General features: G+C 40.3%; 1 protein-coding gene across 9 annotated transcripts in view; it reads right to left on the bottom strand.

The window, feature by feature from the left end:
- Positions 1-24,516, bottom strand: part of ARID1B (AT-rich interaction domain 1B) — a 500,120-nt gene that overhangs the window by 108,366 nt on the left and 367,238 nt on the right. For 7 of the 9 annotated variants that reach the window (XM_064292621.1, XM_064292627.1, XM_064292638.1 and 4 more), the window contains one exon: positions 6,402-6,491. The exons of the other annotated variants lie outside the window; for them this stretch is intronic. In XM_064292621.1, coding sequence (XP_064148691.1) covers positions 6,402-6,491 — 90 coding nt within the window. The remainder of the gene's footprint in view (positions 1-6,401; positions 6,492-24,516) is intronic. 9 annotated transcript variants of the gene reach the window in all.

Raw genomic sequence — 24,516 nt, 5'->3', positions numbered from 1 at the left:
TCTCAAGGACTAATTAAACCCTCATTATCACCTTCTAATTATTCAAACACTATGGGATTGCACCAAGGAAGTCCCTGCTGGCGTGCTAGATGAAAAGGGTTAAATAACCTCTGTTGATTTTGAGAATCCAGACCTAGTTAAGACCTTCAGAAAACCATCAGCATTAACATGAATATTTAACTAGACACCACTGTGAAAATTAAAAAGGAATTCAATTAAAAAGGTTTTCAAAAAATTAATTCTGACCTCTCTACATCTGTCCAAATAAATAAGCCTTCTTTAAATGTTTTCACCTAATTGCTAATCCAATAAACTAGAAGGGCATTTTCTAGTTTCATTAAGTTGAACATTTCATAGGGGTTAAAAATGCGATCATTTTAATGTTAATAATAATTATACTTATTTATCTACTCACATGACTATTCCGTCAACCCCCTCCCGTTCGCCCCCCCGACCAGCCCTCTTGGAAAAGAGGCCAATACATTAATTAAGCCATTTCCTATTGTTCTTTGCAAATTTTAAGACATAGATGTTAAAGATATTTTTAAAAAAGGATAAGACAAATCTAAACTTGTTGGCTACAATTTTCTTGTAAAATTTATTTCAGTATTTTAGAGCTATCTTAATGTTTCCTTCAATGTCCTAGGTAGCATAACTTATTCTCCCTGTTTTTGGGAGGGGGTAAGGCACTAAAATAGCAATTCTACATGTTGTTACATGAACACTGTAGGTAGCAGATCCGGTTTCAAGTGAAAACCAACGTAAGTGTGCTGCAGAATACTGAGGTTTTAACCCTCCCCCTTTAACAAAACTTGTATCAGGTTCTGAAGGCGTTAAGACCAAAGAATCTGAACTTTCTTTATTCAGTTATTAAGAAGCTCCAGCAGCACACAATACACAAAGGAGAGACTGCTAAACCAAGTTTTACACTGGAAAATAGACGACAACGCAGAGCGACGAGACTACCCAAGAGAATAAACAGGCCAGCAGACACCTGAAGTGCTTCCCTTCCTCCCTGTAACCTGTGATGCCATAACCTATTTATGTGCACACCTTTTATAGAAAGAAATTATAAAACTGCAGAAGAAGCGCACGGCTTTTCTCATCTACGTACAATGCAGGGAAATGGGTTTGTGGCTGAGGTCCTCTGACCGGCGCCACCAGATAATAAGGGTGCTGACCAGAGACAGGCTGCGTACACAGGGACAAGAAGCACCCCTGCTCAGTGACATCTGGGCAGCGCACCTACTGCTGCCTACCATGGCACGAGGACAGGGCTCTGCACGGCCAGTTTGGCGCAGACCCCATTTTCTTAAACAGAGTGCACCGTTTATTTATCTCAGCAATTCCTCAGAGGGGATACAAGGACCAAGCCTGAAGGGCCGAAAGCAGAGCAAGAACTCAGCTTCCCGGGCTGGAGGGGAGGACGACCAGGGCAGTGAGGTCAGGCAGGACCTCTGAGAACCCGTGCGGACAAGCTGGGAAGTGCACTACAGGAAATGGCTGCATCGTCTCCTGCTTTGCGCAGATGTCGCTGTCGCAGTGAAGGTACGGGTGTTTCTAGACTCTCTGACATGAAAGCAAACGGATCTCCTGTGGATACATTAGAGAAAACGTGTCTGCCCGTGGAGTCTTACCGTCACTGTCCTTCTGGTAACATCGGGCAAGTGCGGGTACCTGTAGTAAAGCACATGCGTATAGGAACAGGCCACCAAATAAACGAAGAATAAATTACAGAAGCCCCTCGAAGAACACAAGACAAGTGTAGAAAGAACCGTTCTGCTTGGTTATTTTAGCACTCAGCAGTACAGAAACAAAGATCTTCTTTATCAAGGTCCATGGTTTCCGAGAAGAACACGTTTTTTTTTAAAGATGCTGACTCATCATTTTCCCTTGTACCTGCTTCTTTTATCACTTCCTTAAATAAGGGGGAACTATATATCAATTGTAAAGACATAAATGAAGTTAAACTACTTTTCGGCTCATGAGAGTCAATGATGGGGAATTTTCCAGCAAGTGGTTTCTCAGACCTACTTAGTACTGAGTCCCGTGTACACTGTTGGTACACACCAAATGACAGTGAAACAAACAAACAAGAAAAAACACTTCTATTATTGCACTGAAGCTCTAAAATGACTGCTTTATTTGCCATTAAAACAGTTGATCAAATGTCATTAAGAGCCAACGTTTCCTCGAAGATTTTAACAAACAATAAAGCCACTTTCTCTGGAACCATGCTACCTAATTTTAGAGGATTTAATTAATGCATGGGAACACATCATCCATTAGAAGAGCCACTTTAAAATACGAAGTTTTCCTTTTAAGGGGGCTGTCCAAACGATAAAAGGCACAAAAGGGAACACATATGTAAGTCTCTAGCACAGTCTCTCAGAGGCGGGCTGGGGACATATTCATAAAAATCAATTCCAATTTAGCAACTTATAAAACTTATATCTGGTGGCACAGTGGTTGACAGCTCGGCTGGTAACCTAAAGGTCAACAGTTCGAATCTACCAGCCACTCCATGTAAACCCTATGGGGCAAGTTCTACTGTTCCACAGGCTTGCTATGAGTCAGAATCGAGTTGACTACAATGGGTTTGGATTTTTTTTTTGGGGGGGGGGCATTATTTGAAGGAAATAGTCATTTATAACCACCCAAAGTATTATGGATCCACTGTCAATTACCAAAACCACAGTACATACAGCAAACAACAGCTCACATACCTACATAGTAGTATTATCCATCAGTGACACCCCAAGTGGAGAAGTCTAGACTCTGCCTTGAAATGGTATCAATTTAAGTTAAAAGTTTAAGTTAACTAGGCTTCTTCATTGTTCTTCCTTCCCTCCCATTTAGGTTTTCTGCATTTTCAAATTTCTTAAACACATACCAATTGGAAAGGGTGGGGGAGGCAATGCTGGAGGATCTGGGGGAATTTCTCTTTTCTTGTTCTTAGTAACAGAAGTTAAAATTGTAGGATTTCCAAATAAAAAAAATCCTTTAGCACTTGTGAAAATGAACAGAATTCTACCAGAGGGAGTGAGGTAGCAGGGTTCTGGTGAAACAGAAATGAAAGAAGGAATAAGAAGGCACTAACTCCAGGTCTGGCCTGCGTTGCAGTGTAATTTCTTGTCCCCACCCCCCACCCCGCCCCACTTTCCTGACCCAGCAATGCAATGTTGGTACAAGCCAAGGCCAAAGGAAAGGAGCTGGGTGAGACCTGCCTTTTGCTTGGTACTGGTGTGCCTGCCATTAACTTCTGTGATGTCTTCACGATGGCCAGAGCCACATGAGGAGTTAACAGAGAACAAGCCATTTACAGAGGGGCATGAGAGAGATAGGAGTGATTACAGGAGGCCACGGAGGGGAGTTCAGAGAAATAAATGACAACATTCATACAATTATTAACACATATTACAGTATCCTTACAGGGTCACGATGGCCCGGAATCAACAGGTTTGGTTTGGTTGGCTTTATCCCTTTCAAGGATAAATTAAAAAAAAAAAATTTTAATGATGTTATGTGTTTTCACTATGGAGTGGATGCTGAATCACCATTTGCTGGCTTTTTATTATATGAAAAAATGGGGTGCCAACTGAAAGCAGGCCACATCCGTCCCATGTTCCATGTAGCACATCACAAATGCATACATATTGGTCCCATGGCCCAGGAGGTACATAAAAGATGTCATCAGGGAAGTGACTAATACAAGTGGGCCACATCGGTCCCACGTTCCATGAAGTACACCACACACAACGTATACATCGGTAACGTAGCTCCAGCCCAGGAAGTGCATCACCAACTGTTTTCACACCAAAAATAACTCATTTACTTGAATATTTCCAAATGCCGGTAACTGTGCCTTCCCAGTGACATGAAGGAAACAGTAAACACACTTGCTAGCCTTATCTCACTGTACAGAACCCAAAAGACACACGAGTTTCACACAACCACTTCTCCAGGAAGCATCCCCTCACATCAACTGCTCTCCATGCTCAAAGGTGGCGCAGACCAACTTCCTTGTTTTCAGGCAGTTGCACCAGTATCCACCACAATGCCAGAACATACTAGACTGGCTCAAATTCCTGCCAAAAAACCTCCAAGAGCGGGAAATATAACATGGGTGTATATGTCCCAAAGTCCATGAAAGAGTTATAAGGCAGTGGTCCTTGATTGGCAGCATCACCTGGGAACTTGTCAGACATACAGGTTTTCAGCCTCACCCCAATCTGTTGCTGGCGAGTTGATTCTGACTCATAGCGACCCTATAGGACGGGGTAGAACTGTCCCGCAGGGTTTCCAAGGAGTGGCTTGTGGATTTGAACTACTGACCTCTTGGTTAGCAGCTGAACTCTTAACCACCACACCACTAGGGCTCCCCTCTGGCCCCACCCACCCCAGACCTACTGAATCGGAAACTTCTGGGTGGGGCCTAGCGATCTAGTTTCACAAGTCCTCCAGGTGATTCTGATATACCCTAAAGCCTAAGAACCAGTAACTATTCCATTACTAAAACATATTATAGTATCTCTATAAGGGAATCAGGTATTAACTGTACCTCGAATTACAAGAACAAAGTTAAATGTGCAAAGGTATAATTAGAAGACGAAAATTTCATTTTACCCCTCCTCATCATTCCCTTCACTGTAACTGATGTGTAAAAATGCGGCTAATTCATCTTTTCATCCGCATGACTTTCCAAATCAACTTGGGGCTGAATTTTTACCATGTAAAATAGCTTAAACCTTATAATTCTAACTAGATGCAAGTCATCATCTCTACAAGTCATGCAGAAATAATTACAAACATCAGGAGCCCTTTAAACATCAGCTACCAAGGTGGCAACTTTGGTCTCCTGGGCTGGGGTAGGAGAGAGAGGGAGTGAGGAAGAGTGGCCAGTCTCGTGGGGTGGGAGGTCGGGGGCCTCGACTCACAGACATTGGGCAAGAGACTGGCACAGCACCAACTGGTACAGTAGGTCTGTAACCCCTGGTCTACACTAATCTGGATTAGAATCACCACCACTACCACCACCAACAAAAACAGCTTTACCAGGGAAGGGAAGAGGGCAGAGGTAAACAAATGAAGACCAGGGAATCCAGCAAGGCAATGGTAAGTGCGTTTTAAGGGGAGACATGCAGAGCTGAGCCAAAGGTCCGTGCAGACGTGGGACAGCCCTCCCTTTTTGCATAAGTAAACAGCACTGAATTGGGAGCTGGAAGGCCCAGGTTGTTTTTTCTGGCTCTTGCACTAACTAGTTTCTGAGAATGAGCAAATCATAGATAACCATTATGGTCCTCAGTTTCTCTATTTGAAAACTGAGGTGACTATACAATATGATCTTCTAGGTCTGCTCCAGGTCTACGATCCTACGATTTCATAATACGAGGGCTTACTGTGTGTTTAAAATTTGACTATGAAATATCACGGGACAAGTAACTGATTGAAACATCTGAACACACACACACAAACTAAAACATTTCACTTCATTAGGACCAATACAGTCATCCCTCAACATCCGCAGGGGGTTGGTTCCAGGACCCCCGTGGATACCAAAATCTGAAGGACCAATACAGTCATCCCTCAACATCTGCAGGCGATTGGTTCCAGGACCCCCGTGGATACCGAAATCTGAAGACACTCAAGTCCCTTATAAAATGGTGCAGTACTTGCATATAACCTACACATGTTCTCCCGTATATTGTAAATCACCTCTTGATTACTTATAATACCTAACACATGTAAATGCTGTGTAAATGGTTGTTATACCGTATTGTTTAGGGAATAATGACAAGAAAAAAAAATCTTTTTTTCCCCTCAAATATTTTCGATCCATAGTTGGTTGAATCTGTGAATGCAGAACCCACAGATACGGAGGGCTGACTGTGTACAAATTAAATCATTCCGTTATCTTATACAGCTAAACCTATGTTAGAGTGTATGTTGTTGTGTGCTGTAGAGTCAAGTCCGACTCACAGTGACCTTATAGGACACAGTAAAACTACCCCACAGGGTTTCTTAGGTGGAAATCTTTATGGGAGCAGATTGCCAGGTCTTTTCTCCTGAGGACTGGCAGATGGGTTCGAACTGCCAACCTTTTTGGTTAGTGGGCAAGCATTTTAACCATCATGCCACCAGGGCTGGGGTATAAACTCTGCTTCAGGGTGTCATGTGGACTTTGAACCACGCCGTCATAAAATGTCACCAAATCTGCAAGAAAGAGTCCTTCTTTTCCATATTTGTTGTTACAGGTAGGGTCTTGTTTATTTCTTCCATGTGATAAGGAAATACATGCTTTAAAAAAAAAAAAACCTAAGAAGATGCACAGGTAAGCAAATCCATAGAAGCCTTATACACTCAAGACCCAAGCAGTCTGTAGCTAGGAACTGAAGACTGACCTCTTTCCTGCGGCATTGGAGACTGGCTCATGGCAGGGTGGACGCTGGATTCTGACTGGCTGCCGGGAGGCTGCGGCGGCATCTGACTGCCTGTAAAACACGGGGGTTTGCATTAATACTGCAACGGTGCACAGCCCAGACACAGCTACACTAAGTATACCTTTCTGATCACAAAAGGTACAGCCCCTCACAGAAAAAGACATAATTCTCAAAATGTGATATCTCACTTTTTTTTTTAAACGAAGAGGAAACATGCATAAAAATATTTAGCAAAAGACCTCCTGAAAAGTTTATTTCTTACTGAATGAGTCCCCAAACACAGACATGAATCAATTTCGTAGCTGAAATCTCCTGACATGCTCCTTCCGTGAATTTAACAAAATGCAAAACTGCTGAACCAAACACACCCTCCTCCCCTCAGAGTTTTAAAGTAGCCTCCAAGCAGGCAGGCGTGCATAGCTGCCAATGATTTTTCACTAGCAATATTCAATCAATACAGTCAGATCAACAGATTTTTAAAAATTCTTTGTAATTAGTCAATTACAGAATTTAACATAAACAGGAGAAGGCCCTCATTAAAAACACAAAATACACTACTATAAAATGCAGTGCCTGTGGTCACCAAAGAAGGGAGCGCTACTTGGCATTTCTTTTCAATATTTATTGCTCATATCCCACACTTCCCATGTTTGATTTTCCCTTGTTTAATGTTTGCTCGGTTTGTCTTTCCAACTACAGGCAGTTCCCAGGCTTTGAACGACTGACTTACATGTAACTCATAGTTACAAACCAACCCCTGTAAAGTCTATTACGTTAAAAATTCGAGGTGCATACAACGGTCGGTAATACAAATCGGCACTACTTTGCGAAGCACATTGGACTGTTATTATTATTACTGTATTATTATGCTAAAGATGTTTTAGTGTATCTGGAAGTGTTTGTGTTTTATGCACAGAATGGTATACTATATGCTGTATACGTAGACGAACATTTGTATACTGCCTGTATACTGTAAGCTCCTGAGGCAGGAACCATGTCTTTCACTTCCTTTTATCCTTCTATTAGCCTAACCGATGCTGAATAAGTCTTTGTCATTTAATGACCCTTAATCTGAGAATATGAATTAAAGGAACAGATACTTATCATTTAATTGATAAAGGAGAGACAATGAGTCATATAAAGTAGGAGACTGGATTTTGATATTTAAGTATCATCGGTGGTATTTCCATTTCAAGTCACTTCCTGGCTCAGAAGTTTAGATGTGTTTCTAAGTTGAAAAAATATTAGAGAATAAAAAAAGGCAGCTGAATTTAGCACAACCCCAGCTCTCAAGGCCCGAGAGCCACGCTATTTTATCTTCTACCCTTCCCATTCACTGCGATAAACGGAAACGACAGATCATAAAGAAATAGGTGTACATACGTGTGTTTGTGTTAGCTGCTGTCGAGTCACCTCTGACTCATGGTGACCTTATGTGTAACAGAACAAAACGTTTCCTGGTCCTGCCCCATCTTCGGGATCTGAGTAGGTCTGAGTCCATTGTTGCAGCTAATATGTCAGTCCATCTCACTGAGGGTTTCCCTCATTTTCACTGACCCTTTACTTTACCAAACATGCTGTTCTCTTCCAGGGACTGGTCTCTCCTGACGATGTTTCTAAAGTAAGTGAGTCAAAGTCTTGTCATCCTAGCTTCTAAGGAACATTCTGGTTGCATTTCTTCTAAGACTGATTTGTTCATTTTTCTAGCAGTCCATGGTGCACGCATGCGTGCCCATACACACACTTCCCTGGGTGACCTTCTCATATGGTAGCCTTGTGATCATGCTAGATCAAGCTAACCGCTTTGACCCCATAGGACCCACTCTGCCATAGTTAGGTTTATTAACAGGATTCAGAATTAAGCAGAGAAGGAAATTAATGCCCTCTCCAATCCACCGGTGAGGGTCATGACACCCCCGGCACAGAGCTGGCGTTTACGGATGAATGACATTCTCCCATGTTTCTACAAGATGGTGTTTCTGCCATGCCCGGCTGTCAGTCTGCCCGAGGGCAGATATGGAAGGGATCCTTGTCCAGAGGCCCTCGGGACTGTCACTCGTTACTGCTCTAACAAACAGGTGCCCCTGTAACAGCCAGAGAGGCAAGAAGACAGTTTTCAGTTCAGATAACAGGTATAAACAGTTCTTCAAAATAACTACTATGAAATAATACTCAAATTATTTTCTGGCATTGAGCTCCTCACTTTTAGAGAAGAATGTAAAACTTCTGAATGTGTTTCTGAGTGCTTCTGGGGTCAGCTCCTCTCTCCTCTCCAGAGAAAGTGAAAACCAAAGGCTGAGTTTATCAACATGGAAGAACGTTGTGCTGAGAGACCACTAGGAGCCTCCCTAACGTTAGAGCAGTAGGTAGACGTTTGAAAGACCCAGACAAACAGCACAGAACTCCTTCAGGCATTCATTCAGTCCTAGACACTTGTAGTAAATTAACATTTAAAAAAAAAAAACAAAAAAAACCTGTTGCCCTAGAGTGGATTCTGATTCATAGCAACCCCAAAGAACAGAGTAGAACTGCCCCATAGGGTTTCTAAGGAGCACGTGGTGGATTCGAATTGCCAAGCTTTTGGTTAGCAGCCATAGCTCTTAACCACTATACCACCAGGGTTTCCAAATTAACATTAGTACCAAATAATTAAATGCAAAGTAAAAAACACTTAATGTTCTGGATCAAAATGATTTCAAGGGTAACTACCAGTCACAGATATAGCAACGTTGCTGTGTGTCCACTGTGGGGTCACGCGCTTCGTACGAAACACCCTAAGGCCCTCGACTGACAGTCCATTTAGAAACTTGAAGCACACTGCAGCCAAATGTCACTGGGGAATCAGCTGCAGTAAGGCAGTAACTGCGTACATTATAAGGATATCACTTCTGCATGACAGGCTGAATTCATAGCCTCCTGATAGTAAAAACAAACAGTGACTCTGTGTTAACACAGGACACCGCGCCTTCCACCACATGCCTGAGGCACTGCTCCTAGATAAAACACTGCAAGGAAAAATAAAAAAGGCTGCATGAAAATCAGCCTGTGAATTTATAAAACACCGCCACAACCACACAGCACTACTGGTTGCCTGGTGTGATTCAATGAAGACAGAGATCCCGTTACAGCAATTAGGAAATTCATTTGGTAAAGCCATCCTGTTAAAACAAACGGGACGTTTCATGGTAAAGACAGATTTGCCCAAACCATTTTAAATTCTTCATTTTCTTTTATCTCTTTTCCACGCGTAGTTCATAGTTTCACAGTTACTAACAAGGCGTTTCGTCCTCCACAGGCACAAGGGTAGGCATAGTCACGGCGGATGACGAATAGGAATGCATCTGAGAAACGTAACAGAGAAAACTCATGTGTGCCCATGGTCCATATAAAGGAGAAAATCCAGAGCCCTCTGAAGCAACCAAATTTAGTAAGCATCTACAAAGCCATGGATTTGTATATGACAAATGTTAGTCCTAAGTAAAAACTTACAGGCAACATTTAGTAATTATTTTAAAGAGAATATTGCCAAGCATAGTGAGTGAAAAAATAAACTTCATGAAGAAACTTTAACAGTAAAGTGGAATTTTTTAAAGGAAAGTCTGTTTTTCCCTTGCCTATGTTTATAAATAAACCATAAAAATATTTTATATTTATATTATATTTTATATAATATAATATATAATTTTATATATATATATATTTTTTATGTCTATAATGATGCAAGAACAATGGAAAAACTACAACAGGAAAAAAAACTATGCCATGAGTTAGGATAAATTCCACTATGTTGCACGGATATACTTATTTTCTGATGACCACGTACACAATGTTGTGCAAGATTTTGGTGCAACAAACTAAAATGAAGGGTCAGTAAACAAACAAACAAAAAAACCAAACCCATCACCATCGAGTCGATTCTGACTCACAGCAACCCTAGAATACAGCTGCTGACTTTTCAGTTATCAGCTGAGCGCTTAATCACTGTGCCACCAGAAATCCTGAAGGATCAGTAAGTCACCTGAATTTTCTCTTTTGTTGACTGAAAAATCTCGGTAAGTCTATATTATTACTTTAAAAAGAACTTTATTTTACATTAATTTTAGAGAAGAGTTGCAAAAGTAGTATAGCATTCTCTCAAGTCCCTTAGCCCACTTCCTCTAAGGTGATGTCTTACCTAACTATAATTACAGAGGGAAAAAAGTTAACACGCTACACTGTTACTAACTAAAGATGTTATTTGTGTTTCACCAGTTTTTCCACTTAGTATCTTTTCTCGATTCTAGAATTCCACACTGCATCCAGTTATTTCTCCTTGATCTCCTCCATTCTATAAAAGTTCCTCAATCTTTTTTTATATTTTATGACCTTGACACTTTAAAGATTACTGATCTGTTACTTTGTAGAATGTTCCTCAATTTGGCTTTTTCAGCTATTTTCTCATGATGGAAGTGAAGTTACATATTTGGGGAAGCGTACCCCCAAAATGCCACACCCTTCGTAGTCCATCAAGGACTTCATGTGCAAACATGCCTTATTTCTGGTGATATTTACCTTGATGACTTGGTAAAGGATAAAGTTACCATTTCCCCCTTTGTAGTGAAGTATCTTGGGGAGATACCTTGAGATTACATAAAATCCTGTGTCTCCTCAAACTTCCAGCCACTAATTATGGCATCCACTGGAGAATCTTGTCTGTAACATTTATTACTGTGGAGCCTGCCAAATGGTGATCCTCTAGCTCCCTCTTTCCTTCCACATTTATTATTCGAAATCCTACTGTCAGGAAAACTAATTCTTCTTTCTCACTTGCTTTTTTATCTACCAGGCAATTTCTACCACCAGGAGCATACTGTGGCACACATGTGTACCCTACGATGACCTCGCCCCACGCCACGAGTGACACGCTGTGTAATCCCCCCTCTTGAATGGGGACAGAACCTGCGATTTAGCTTCTAACAAATAGAAGATGACAGTGATGGGATATCACTCCCGTGATTATGTTTCCTGGCAATGGTGAGGTGATTTTGTAAATATAATTGGGTCCCTAATCAGCTACTTTTAACTAATCAAAGGAGAGATTATCCTGGATGGGCCTAACTTTAAAAGTGGGCTTAGCCCTTCCTCGAGCTGAAAGATTCTCCTATTGGCCTAGAAGAAGTAAGTGTCTCTGATGTGAACAGGGACAGGCGGCCTCTAGAACCTGAGGGCTGCACTCCTACAACCACAAGGAACTGAAATCTGCCCACTGAATGAGCTTGGAAGCAGACTCTCCTCCACTTGAGCTTCCAGATGAGAATGCAGCCCAGCTGACGCCTTGACAGCAGCCTTATGAGACTCTATGCAGAAGACTGAGCTAAGCTGTGCACTCGGCCAATCTGCTGCAATAGACCTTTAAAGTGTTAAAAAGCAAAGATGTCACTTCAAGGACTAAAGTGCACCTGACCCAAGCCATGTTATTTTCAACTGTCTCATAAGCATGTGAAAGCTGGACAATGAATAAGGAAGACCAAAGAAGAATTGATGCTTCTGAATTATGCTGTTGGCGAAGAATATTGAGTATACCAGGACTGCCAGAAGAACGAACAAATCTGTCTTGGAAGAAGTGCAGTCAGAATGCTCCTCAGAAGCCAGGATGCAGGGACCAGTTCCTGGAGAAGGACATCATGCTTGGAAAAGTAGAGGGTCAGCAAAAAAAGAGGCAGACCCTCAATGAGATGGACTGACACAGTGGGTGCAACAAAAGGGCTCAAACATAGAAATGATTTTGAGGATGGTATGGGACCTGGCAGTGTCTCATTCTGTTGTACATATGGTCTCGAAGAGTTGGAATTGAGACAATGGAACCTAATAACATATTTTTTTCATTTATTTGCACATGCACAAAACCATGAATTTATACAAATACTTCTAATTCCAATGCAATATAAAATGGTTCATTTTAGCCTCCCCTCTTTCCTTATTTATAACTTCATTCGCCAACAGTGAGAGACTCGGCACTCATTATCTAAACGTATTTACTTATTTGTTCAATTCTACTATACATTTAAGGTAGTTTTGGAATTGATTTTTTTTTTTTTTTACTGCGAAAAACACAGGGCGATTTGGTAATGTTTACAATCCAATTTTGGGTCGTCCCCCCCCGCCCCACTCTAGGTGGATTTACTTATTTTGATATTTTGGGAGTATGTGAAATATTTCTATGGTTCTAATAGTCAAGAGTTATACAGAAAGATTTACGTACAAGTATTGCTTCCTCCTCATCCCTGCTATTTTACTCCCGTTTCTCCCTTTCCGAACTGCTCCCTGTAGATACCCAAATCCCTTTACTTTCTGGCTTATCTTTCCCAAATCTTTTGTATAAATGAGAACACACCTGCATATTTTCTTATATCCTCTTTTTTCTTACACAAAATACCCTAGATATCTTTTGAGTTTTGCTTTTTTCACTAATAGTATGTCTGGGAAATTACCCCCTATCAGTTTACAAGATTGTTCTCTCTCTCTTTTTTTTTTCTTAAACACAGTTACAGCATATTCCTTTGTGGGAGTACTCTACAGCATGTTCAACCACTCTCCTGTATGTGGGCATTTAGGCCATTTCCAATCTTTTTTATACGCATTTCTGTACTGTTTGAGGTCTACCTTCAGGGTAAATTCCTTGAAGTGGGATTGCTGCGTCAAAAAGTTTACTCATTTCCAAATTTTCCTTTAGAAGCTCTGTAAGAATTTGCATTTTCATCAGCAATGCATGAAGGGTCTGTTTCTCCATAGCTTCACCCATAGCATGTGTGGTGCTTTAAAAACTTTTTACCAGTCTTATATGTACACAGTCAGCGAAAAAGAGGAAAATCCTCCAGGAGATGGATTGGCACAGTGGCTGCAAAAATGGGCTCATGCATAACGACTGTGAGCATGGCGCAGGACTGGGCAGTGTTTTGATCTGTTGTGCATAGGGTCGTTATGAGTCAGAACTCACTCAACAGCACCTAACAACAACAAATGTGAGAAATGGCATCTCAGAGATTTTTGAATTTGCATTTCTCTAATTCTGAGTGAGTTTAAGCATTTTTTTCGTTAAGTTTATATTTTTTCTTGTGAATTATTTGTTAATGTCTTCTCTCCATTTTTTCTATTTGGGTTTTTGGTCTTCCTTTGTTTTGTAATTTTTAAGAGTTGTTTATTTATTAGCGGTATTTGCCCTTTTTCTGTGGTGTAAACTGTGAATACTGTCAGTGTATTCGTTGTCTTTAGATTTATGCTGTCTTTTGTAACGCAATTAAAAATGTCAATTTTATCAAACTGTATTTTCATTGTCCCTGAATTTGCATTATAATTAGAAAGTTTTTTCTTACACCAGTGCTGAGTAGAAATTCATACTTGTTCAAGTACTTCCTTGGTTTCATTTTAATGTATCTGGAGTTTTTTTTTTTTTTTTTTTTTTTGGAGTTTATCCTTATGTATGGTGTGAGGTAAGGATCTAATTTTATTGTTTTCCATATGGCTCCCTGGTTGTTCCAAGACTGCTTATAAAAAAAATCCATTCTTTGCCCAGTGATCTCAGATGCCACCTTTGTCACATGCTAAATTTTCGTAGGTATTTAAGGTACAATTATGGAGTGTCTGTTCTATTCCACTGGTCTGTTTGTCTGCTCATGTGCCAGTACATAAGGTTTTTAATTAGAGCGGCCTCATAGCATGCTTTAATGTCTACTATAAACGTCTAGTGGCGGAGCACTGGTGGCGCAGTGGTTAAGAGCTCGGCTGCTAACCCAAAGGTCAGCAGTTCAAATCCACCACCTACTTGAAAACCCTACTATGGGGCAGTTCTACTCTGTCCTATAGGGTTGCTGTGAGTTGGAATCGACTCGAAGGCAACAGGTTATAAATGTCTACTACTGCGCTAGACCTAATACGAGGTCTAGTGTAAGCTGTAAAAAAGCTTTCTTTTTCAGTGTGTTCCAGGTTTTCTCACATTTATTTTTCTATATGAACTTCAGTATCAACTTGTCTAACTACATAAAATAGCTTATCGATATTTTTAATGGGATTGCATTGAAAAATTATAAATTAACTTCAGGAGCATTGATGCCTGCTGACTTTAGGAATGGGAGATGTCTTCACACTTCTTTAAGTCTTCTTTAGTTTCATTCAGAAACATAGAGGTTTGGCCCATTTTATGCTAAATTTATTCCTAAGCATTTAATCTTGTTTGTTGCTATTGTAAACGAAATTTTCTCTACCCTCCTGTCTTTTACTTGTTCATTGTTTGTGTATAGTAAGGCTATTGCTTTTTGTTTGTTGATTTTACATTGTTACTGCTCTGAATTCTTCTGCTGTTTGAGTTAATTTATCGCGGATTCTCTGGGGTTTTCCAGGTATACTATTACATCGTCTACACATACAGACAGTTTCATTTCTTATAAACCCGTTCCTACACCTTTAACTGAGTTCTCCTGTCGAACTGCATTGGCTAACACATCCAGCACATTACTGAATAACAGTGGAGACAGTGGGCATTCTTGCCTTGTTTGTAAACTTGGTAGAAACGCATCTAGTCTTTCCTCATTACATAAGACACCAGCTTTAAAGCTAAGGTGTGTGTATAAAACCATGTTTAGAAAGAATGCCTCAATTCCTATTTCCTTGAGAGTTTTTATCATGTTGAATTTTATGAGAGGATCTCTCAGCATCTACGGAGACAATTTTTTCCTTAGGTTTATTAACACAGTGTATAATATTAATGGAGTTGTTAAAACTGAACCAACCTTGCATTACTGGAGTAAATCCCACTTAATTATGGTGCATCACTTTCTTAATGTGCTGTTGAATTTTGTTTGTAAAAATGTTTTTTTTTTTTTTTTTTTTAATAATTTTTATACTAGCATGAGTTTTGAGGGAAATTTTTCTAATTAAAATTACCCATTAAGAGCTGGGTGAAGATAATCACCAACCTAAATTAAACATTTTTAGGGACAAAATACCGGGATTTTAATATGTATCAGAATGGGGAGAAGGCCTGCTACTATGTATATTTTTGGCAAATTGGCAGAATCCAGTAATGTATAACTTTCAGTTGGCGGACTTAGCCATGATGTATTATAGCTCAGTTTACCTCTGAGGGCAAGATGGTGGAACAGTCGGGATTAACCAGCAGTAATTTCTATGTTCCTTACAGGCAGACACAGTGCTAATACTCCCCATAGCTCTTATTTTACTTCTGCGTTTGTCGTTTGTCTTCTCTCACTAAAACGTAAGTTCGAGAGGGCAGAGAATTGTCTGTTTTGTCCCCCACTATAAAGGAAAACTTGGTGGCATGATACTTAAGAGTTCAGCTGCTAACCAAAAGATTGGCCGTTTGAATTTACCAGGCGCTCCTTGGAAACTCTATGGGGGCAGTTTTACTCTGTCCTCTAGGGTTGCTATAGGGTCACTATGAGTCGGAATCGACTCGAAGGCAATGGATTTGGTTTCTGGGTATATCACATAAAAGGAGCCCTGGTGGCACAGTGGTTAAGTGCTTGGGTGCTAACTGGAAGGTCGGTGGTTCAAACCCACCAGGAAGATGTGGCAGTCTGATTCTGCCCATAAAGATCACAGCCTTGGAAACCCTATGGGGCAGCTCTATTCTGTCCTACAGGGTCACTATGAGTTGGAATCGACTTGATGGCTGTGAGTTTATACACATGAACCAGACACACAGCAAGCATTCAGGAATACACGATGAATAAATAACAAGCTAAGACTAACAGTTATTTGGGTCTTTACAAGTTATCAGTAATCATGTAGTTTTATCTTATGATACTAGATCAAGAGTAGGCAAACCTTTTCTGTAAATTTTACCAAAACAGTAAATATTTTAGGTTTTGCAGACCATATGTTTTCTGTCGAAGCTACTCTACTCAGCTGGTGCAGTGCAAAAACAGACAAAGACAATACACAAACGGAACAGCGTAAATAAAACCTCGTTCACAAAAACAGGTGGTTGGCTGAATTTGGCCCACAGGCCCTAGTTTGCTGACCCCTATTCTAAATGATAATATCAATAAAGAAACATTCAGGATCACCTGCTCGAAAAGTCAGTGAACATCAAATGGTACCTAATAGAAACAAGCAATGACGCATAAACCCGACATACTCCCCCACACGTAATATGGAAGCTCGAAGAGATAAATGTCAATTAAAGAGTCTGGTTTATGTCCTGTCCAAACCAGATCTCGTGCAGGGGTGCATCGGGTCCTCGCACGTCATACAAGCACAGTTCTAGGACTTCAATGGCAAGTGCTTTTGGCAGGTAGAGTCTTAGGTAAGTGACTACTTGCAGCTTTATTTTCCCAACTTTTTTTTCCTTAGGTCAGACCAAAACAAGAAAACAAAACAAATCAAAACTGTATATCAGATACAATTACACAAGTCATACTCTACCAGTGATGTGCTGGGTGGCAGACGATAAGCAGGAGAGGAATAGGATTTCCACAGTAATCCTTTATTCAGGCTAAAACTTCCCTGGATTAATTCCTTTCTAAGTTACTATGGCATACAGCCACGGGGACTCCAAAAGAACAAAAACCGCCACTAAGCTACAACAGTCTCTGCAAACAAACCATTCATCCCCTTTTAAGTAACACTGTGATGTCTCCATACCACACTAACAGGCATAGAAATACCAAGCATTTTCATTTTTCAGAAGTTATAGTTAGTTGCCAGAGAAGATGCCTTCCTTCCTTTCCTGCTGTTGCGGCTAGCCTAGCTAGAACAAAACAAAACAAAAAACCACCTGGAATGGATTTCGTTTCCCAGGTAGAATGTTGATCTAATTAAGTAACACGGCAAGCCTGGGGTATGAATGACAGGTACACCTGGATCACAATTTTAATGCCTGCGTCCATTTCGCCGTCCAGTTTTACTACATGAGCTAACTCTGGGCAAAAGCGAATAAAGAAGTGAGTAAAGAGAGGGCAACACCCAGAATACATATTTATTTATCTTGTAAATTCTCAGATAAACTGGGAATAGCTAGTTGGATGTGCAAAATGAAGTAAAAAACTACTGGGCACTTACTATGTGTAACACAATTTCCTAAATGATATTCTTCCATTAGTAATTCAAGAGAATTGGCTTCTCATAACCAACATTAAATGATATGTTAAATCACAAGAAATGTGAACAATTTGTTGGCCAGTGTCCCTTAGTAAGAATCCACACAGTACACGGGGATCACGAGGTATTAGTGACAAAACTGACTTGAATCCTATCCATAAGTTCCTTAAAATTAATAGGGGTAAGACAGGCCTATTGTAAAAAAAAGTAGGGTATGATAATTTACTTGAATTAAATTATTGGCTGCAGTTGTTGCAGAGCCCTGGCCGCACAGTGGTTAAGAGCTACGCCTGCTAACCAAAAGGTCAGCAGTTCAAATCCACCAGCTGCTCCTTAGAAACCCTATGGGGCAGTTCTACTCTGTCCTATAGGGTTGTTATGAGTTGGAATCAACTCGATGGCAGTTGGTAGTTGTTGCAGAAGTTTGAGAAGAAATGGGAATACTTCCACTCACTTTGCAACTAATTCTATGTGATCAAGTTCCTTCCCTGAAGTGGTGCCATAAAACCAGTATGTACTTCATAATTTCCAGCCATTTTTACCAACTGAATTTATTCCTCTAGTCTTCGAGAATTCTTGGTGGTGTCACAAACTTTAGCAAGGACTTAAAAAAAAACACATTATAGAAATCACTCTTACCCATTACTGATCCCATCGTGCTCAAGATCAGGTTTCACCTTGCGCTTCCCTCCATTATTTAATCCAAGACAGTGGCTTGCTTTATTCTAACACATCCTCGTTCTTGGTTTACATGATGGAACCAGAATGTATGATTCTCTCTTGAATCTTTGGACTCAAATATGGGTCTCTCCCACCACAGTCTGCCTTTACCGATTTTCCGGGTGTATTTCTTATATTCTGCCAACCCTACCAGCTTCTCACTATGGAGCAGTACTCAAAGCAGAAGTTACTCCTTTAATTTCCTTTCAGTTATTCCTTTGGTTTACTATTCATTTAATAAGGAAGCACTGGTTAGAATCTTTTCTTCTGCCACAGTAAATAACAAATGTGATTTTGTTAAGGGATGGCATTGGTGGGCTGCACCGTGGACCCCACATCTGTGGGAACCACTTAACATTGCTGAATTAAGAGTGCCCCCAAGCCAGAGTGTGGTGTGGTGTGGTGGTGGAGCTCCGCAGCGCTAACAAGGGTTCACTGGTCGTTTCTTCATACTAGTTCCCACGGAGTCAATTCCAACTCACAGTGACCCACGTGTGTCAGAGTAGAACTGTGCTCCACAGGGTTTTCAATGGCTGATTTTTTGGACATAGATCACCGGGCCTTTCTTCCAAGGTGCATGTGGGTGGACTAAAACGTTTTGGTTAGCAGCTGAGCATATTAACCATTTACACCAGCTAGGGACTCTTTAGTGAGCTTTAAATACCTGCATCATGGCTAATTGTGTGGGTGAAAAATGAGTTTTCGATAACCCACAACTTACCAAATGTCCTAAGCATTTATTCATATGAGTTAGAAAATCCACAAATTATTTTGAGCACAGTATCTTTCTGTTCAGTCTCTTCTATTTCATTTGCTTTAAGAAAGACAAAAAAAACTCTCTTACTCACAGAATCCATGAAGCAGGTTGACTGACACCAATTCAATGTGCTCCAACGCAGACATTTAAATACAGGATCTGCTCAGGTCCAGCTTAGTGGTCATATTAACATTTCACCTGAAGTGCCCAAACGTGGACTTGCAGAGAGGTGTATGTGCATGGGGCTCTTTGTGTGTTTTAAATAGGATCTCAACCTCTCACCCTTACTAGAAGATTATTTATTCAGGGATGGAGGGTGGGGAAGGGTTGTGAACTCAACACAATTCTTTATTGTGAACTACCAAACCAACCAAACCCACTGCTGTCAATTCTGACTCATAGTGACGCTATAGGACAGAGTAGAACCGCTCCATAGAGTTTCGAAGGAGCACCTGGTGGATTCGAACTGTCGACCTCTTGGTTAGCAGCTGTAGTACTCAACAACTACGCCACCAGTTCCATCGTGAACTAACCCAACCTCAAATTAGAGCTCTCGCCTATATCTACCCTCCAAACGGGAACACTAAACCACAGCAACTTGAAAAAGTTTAGCCTGAGTCTTGGAAAACAAACCCTTTCATGTCTTATACTCGAAAGTTCATTCAAAATAGGGCTGAGATTTGCCTGAATCCGCTCCTAAGACACTGCAAGCTGCTGATGTGCCCTCAGGTCCAGAAACCCAGCTGCATCACAACTTGGGAGGCACACCTCACTGCTGTACTAGTGAGCCATGAAAGGGCTGAGGAAGGTCCCAGATTCCCTGAACCTGACAGATCAAGAGGTTTCCCTTGAGGTGTCCTTAACAGGAGCCACGGTTCTTTTTTCTAAACCAACAGTCAAAACCCTGCTGGATGTGGCTTTTCAACTATTCCCCCTCCAGTGGCTTGAGGGTTATGAGTCTCTTTATTAACCTATCCTGGCAACAGTCCAAGAGAGAGTAGCTACGCAGGCCTATCAGCTGACAAGTAAAAATAAAAAAAGAGTATGTGCCCTGGTGGTGCAGCGGTTAAAGCGCTCGGCTGCTAACCAAAAGGTCAGCAGTTCAAACCCATCAGCCTCTCTGTGGGAGAAACATGTGGCAGTCTGCTTCCGTAAAGATTTACAGTTTTGGAAACCCTTTTGAGGCAGTTCTACTCTGTTCTATAGAGTTGTGGAATCGACTTAACGGCAGTGTTTTTTTTTTAAACAATCACAAAACATAGGTTTAATTACTACTTTTAAACTTGAAAAAAAAAAAAAAGAAAACAAACAAGTACTCCAGTAAGACTTGCTATTCTGAATTAAGGTAACCTCTTTTCTAAGTAGAAATTTATAAAACACCTACAGATATACTTAGGAAAAGACAGGCTAGTTCCTTGGAAATGACACAATCATTTAGGATGATACGGATGCTGAACCCTTCTTACGGTTTGATATTAACAAGCGATTCTGTCACTATATTAGAAACGGGTGATATGTGAATGACTTAACTTTTGGCCGGTGAAAGAAGAAAATCTATTTCAGGTAAGCAATACTATAGAACTGAGGTTTACCTATTTTTTAGAACCAAAAGTTAAAAAGCAATTTACCATCTTGTAAAGTACAAAGCTTGATATGAAGTATGCAAACATAAGCATAACACTTGTAACTAACTGCACCCATGAAGACTGGATCATACCTTAAACATCACATTACTAGTAGACATACATGGCAGAAATTTATTTCTAAAATACTGTTAAATGGACGAATAATGTTAGTAAAAATTCTATATTTACACCAAGATCTGTCTCAGTTTGCTGGTGTGACCCTACCTTAGAATGGTAATACTAAAGGGTAAAGAGGGAACATAAGAGCAGATCTTAGGTATTAGGAATTTTTCAATTTGATGCAACCATAAACCTTCAGATATTTGTCTAACGTCACTGAAGCCATTTTAAGCGGTGTTCTGGTAGACTGCTAAAAGTGAACCATTAGTTGTTAGTACCTGTTATCCTTACCATATTCTCTACATTGAATGGAAAAACCATTAATATAGACACATATTAAGTAGAAGCCTGACATTCTAAATTATGCTACTTGGTTTTATAAAAAATCATAATAGACCCTCAGCTTTAAAGGTTGTAGAGGGACTTTATAATAAATTCTTAAATATACGAATTTCTGTGACGTCTAGCCATTTAAAACTTGAAAGTAGAACTAAAATTTTGCTCATAATTGTTCTGCTTTATATTACACAAAGAAATATATATGTATGTACACAAACTGAAATTAATTCCTTTCTCTACAAACGAGAGTCCCAAACAGAAAAAAGCAGTTCACAAGGGACTAGAATGTGACCAGACACTCAACTAGATGAGCTAGTTGAAATCAAATTCCAGTCATCTGTAATTCTGAAAATTTTTCTAGTAAAAAAAGTATCTTGCAGAAAATTAAAGCATCTGATTAAGTTTGTTTAGACTTCCTTATTGAGCATAAATTTTGTTTTAAATTCTATATTCACTTAAGTACACGAAAGTTAGGTTTTTCCATGTGACCTAACTTTTCTCCTCTACCACGAAATAACATTTTCTGTCAGAGGTAATACGTAACAGAAGTATCTTTTTGTATCTTGAACATAAAGTTTTCAAATTGCTTAAAACCCACTTACTGTTTTAAGAATAAACCAACCATGGACATGTGGACTGTTTAGTCCCCCAGTGGTCACACATGAATAGCTGATAGTTTTTGTAAACTCGGCGACCATATTTGTACTACACCAAGAATTGTCAGAGAGCTTAATCTTTAAAAAAAAAAAAAAATCCTTTAAAAGACTGTTTTTTAAAGAGAACAATGGGCAATCCAAGTAAAAAAGAAAAATGACTAAGGGTGTTTGAACATGTTTTCCAATCTATTCCAAAAAATTCAAAATGGAAAGATTAAGAATTTACTGAAGTGTAACAATCTTTAGTTACAACCTTAACTGTGGTATTAACAAAAGTGTCTCAAAATGTGTAAAACAGCAGGAACATTTGATAGACTTGGTAGTATTACTCGTATTTATCCTTTAAAAAAAAAAAATTTATCCTTATCTTTCGCTTAATTAGGATTTCTTGAGAAAACAAATGGCCAGAGTGCTTTAATTTCACTGAGAGCGAAATCATCTGGTTCACCTCTGACCAGTAACGAAACAACACAAGAGACACAAGTATTCAAAATCTTAGGTGAATAGGAGGGTTTGCTATTTTGACTACCTTAAACATTATTAAATGTTGCTGTTAGGTGCCATTGAGTCGGTTCTGACTCATAGTGACCCTCTGTACAACAGAACAAAACACTGGGCAGTAGGTTTTTAATGATATATTCTATGCGCAAATTTTGCTCATACAGGGGTCATACTACCAATACTTTGTGCTTTTGATTTTTAATTACAAAGACCAACTCATTATAAACCTGTAGCCGTCAGATAGATTCTGACTCAGCACCCCTACAGGACAAAGTAGAACTGTCCCACAGGGTTTCCAAGTAGTGGCTGTTGGATCCGAACTGCCAACCTTTAGGTTAGCATCCAAGCTCTCAGCCACTGCTACCAACTCATAGGGAGACTATAGCTATAGTACACTACCATTCATCTAGTCACTAGATCCAAGCCAGAATCTTCCCAATCGCCCTCTTCGGTTTGGTAACGAAGCACGCCATGATTACAAGATGTCTTTCAACTAGGAGTCAGCCTAACAGTCTGACCACGTGACAAGCTTGAAAGCCTTTTTGGGTAGACACTTCTCTACAGAGATCTTGAGGCACAGAAACTAAAAGGGCTCTTACAAGGCACACTATAAGTTAAGTCAGGGGACGCAATTCTCATTACTCGCAGTTCAGTCTAAAAGTTACTGTGGATACTGAATTAGCAAATACTGAGCTGTTGCTCCTAGGGAAGATGCAGGGTTGGGTTCTTGTGAGCCTCTGGTCGCAAGATCTTCATCAACCAAACTGTTTAAAGACACTTTTTTTTAATAGATACTGTTGACTTGTTAACATTGAACTCAGGACCAACAGCACTATAACACGTGCCTGAATGAAGCTTACCTAACATATTACAGCCTTATTGTGCTTAGGAGCCCTGGTGGCGCAGTAGTTAAGTGTTCAGAAAAGGTCAGCAGTTAGAATCATCAGCTGCTCCTTGGAAACCCTATGGGGCAGTTCTACTCTGTCCTATTGGGTCTACTCTGTCACTTTAGGGTCAGAACTGACTTGATGGCAATGGGTTTTACACTTAGGAACACTAGACAGCACTTTAGCACTACGCTTGGGGGCCAGTTTTAAAAAGCGATACCACCAACAAAAAGCACAAAAAAATACACACACACAAAAAGCGGCACTACAAAGGACACTTGTTTACAGTAGAAGAGCTGAAACAAGAAGACAGAACACTGCCTTGCTCAACCTCTGTGGGAAACACGGGTGTCAGGCAAATGAAATTTTTTGCCACTCTTTGAAGAAGGACTGTGAGTACTGATTTATAAGTCAATTTTAGCAAGTAGGCAAATTCTCAAACACAGAATCTGTGATAGTAAGGATGGGCTGTATGACATTCTTAGCTTCCACTATTCCTCTGTGACCAGGACGGTCCACCCACGAAAGGCGTAGTTTCTGATTTTACCGAGGCATAATTTTCAGTTCTGCCCAACAGCTGTTGATGGGTGTGAGTGACGTGCCTTAACCTGGCTGACCACTCTCATCCTGGCTCCACTCAGCTTCTATTTTCCTTACTCCCCCAAGAGCTCTGGCTAAGTGAATAAAAACTTTGTTTCTTTGTGGAAAAATGGGTATTAAGACAGACATAAAACTTTACGCAAAGCTTATAAACTTCAGTTAAACTTGGGTGTGATGACTTGAATAGGCAATAGGTAACAGGAACAAAAATGTGATTCAGCTGAAAGCAGGATGCAGTATAAGTATGTCTATCTCTGGGAATCTTGAGGATGTTGGGAGGTATCCCTTTGTGAATGTCAAAGAGCGCAGACATTTATAAACTGGCCTTTTGAAAATCTGCTCACCGCCTGTACCCAGCATTCTCATAAAAGCACACTCTTTTCAAGAAAACACCACGGAGCAGTTTCACTCTGTAACACATGGGGTCACCATGAGTTGGAATTGACTTGATGACAACTGGCTTTTTGTTTGTTTCAGTAGCTTTAAAGCTCAGGCATACAATTCAAAGGTCTTGGGTATGAAAAATCCACTGGGTGGAGGTGGGGTGTGTATGTGTATCTCGATATGACCACTCACCTGCCTTTTACCAAGAAGTCTAGATCCATAGTGCTCTGTTAAAGAAAAGTGGTAGGTTCTGCAGTTTACTCACACAGGAAGCGAGACACAGAATGCAGAAGGGCTTACCAGAGAAATCTGTTCTAATCCTTGCTTTGATGTATGGTGAGAGGTAGGGGAGGGGAACCAAACGGAGCAGGTAGTTTGTATTTCTCCCAC

Source organism: Loxodonta africana, chromosome 1 (genome assembly GCF_030014295.1).
Source record: "Loxodonta africana isolate mLoxAfr1 chromosome 1, mLoxAfr1.hap2, whole genome shotgun sequence".
NCBI lineage: Eukaryota > Metazoa > Chordata > Mammalia > Proboscidea > Elephantidae > Loxodonta > Loxodonta africana.
This window is presented reverse-complemented; position numbering and strand designations above follow the sequence as displayed.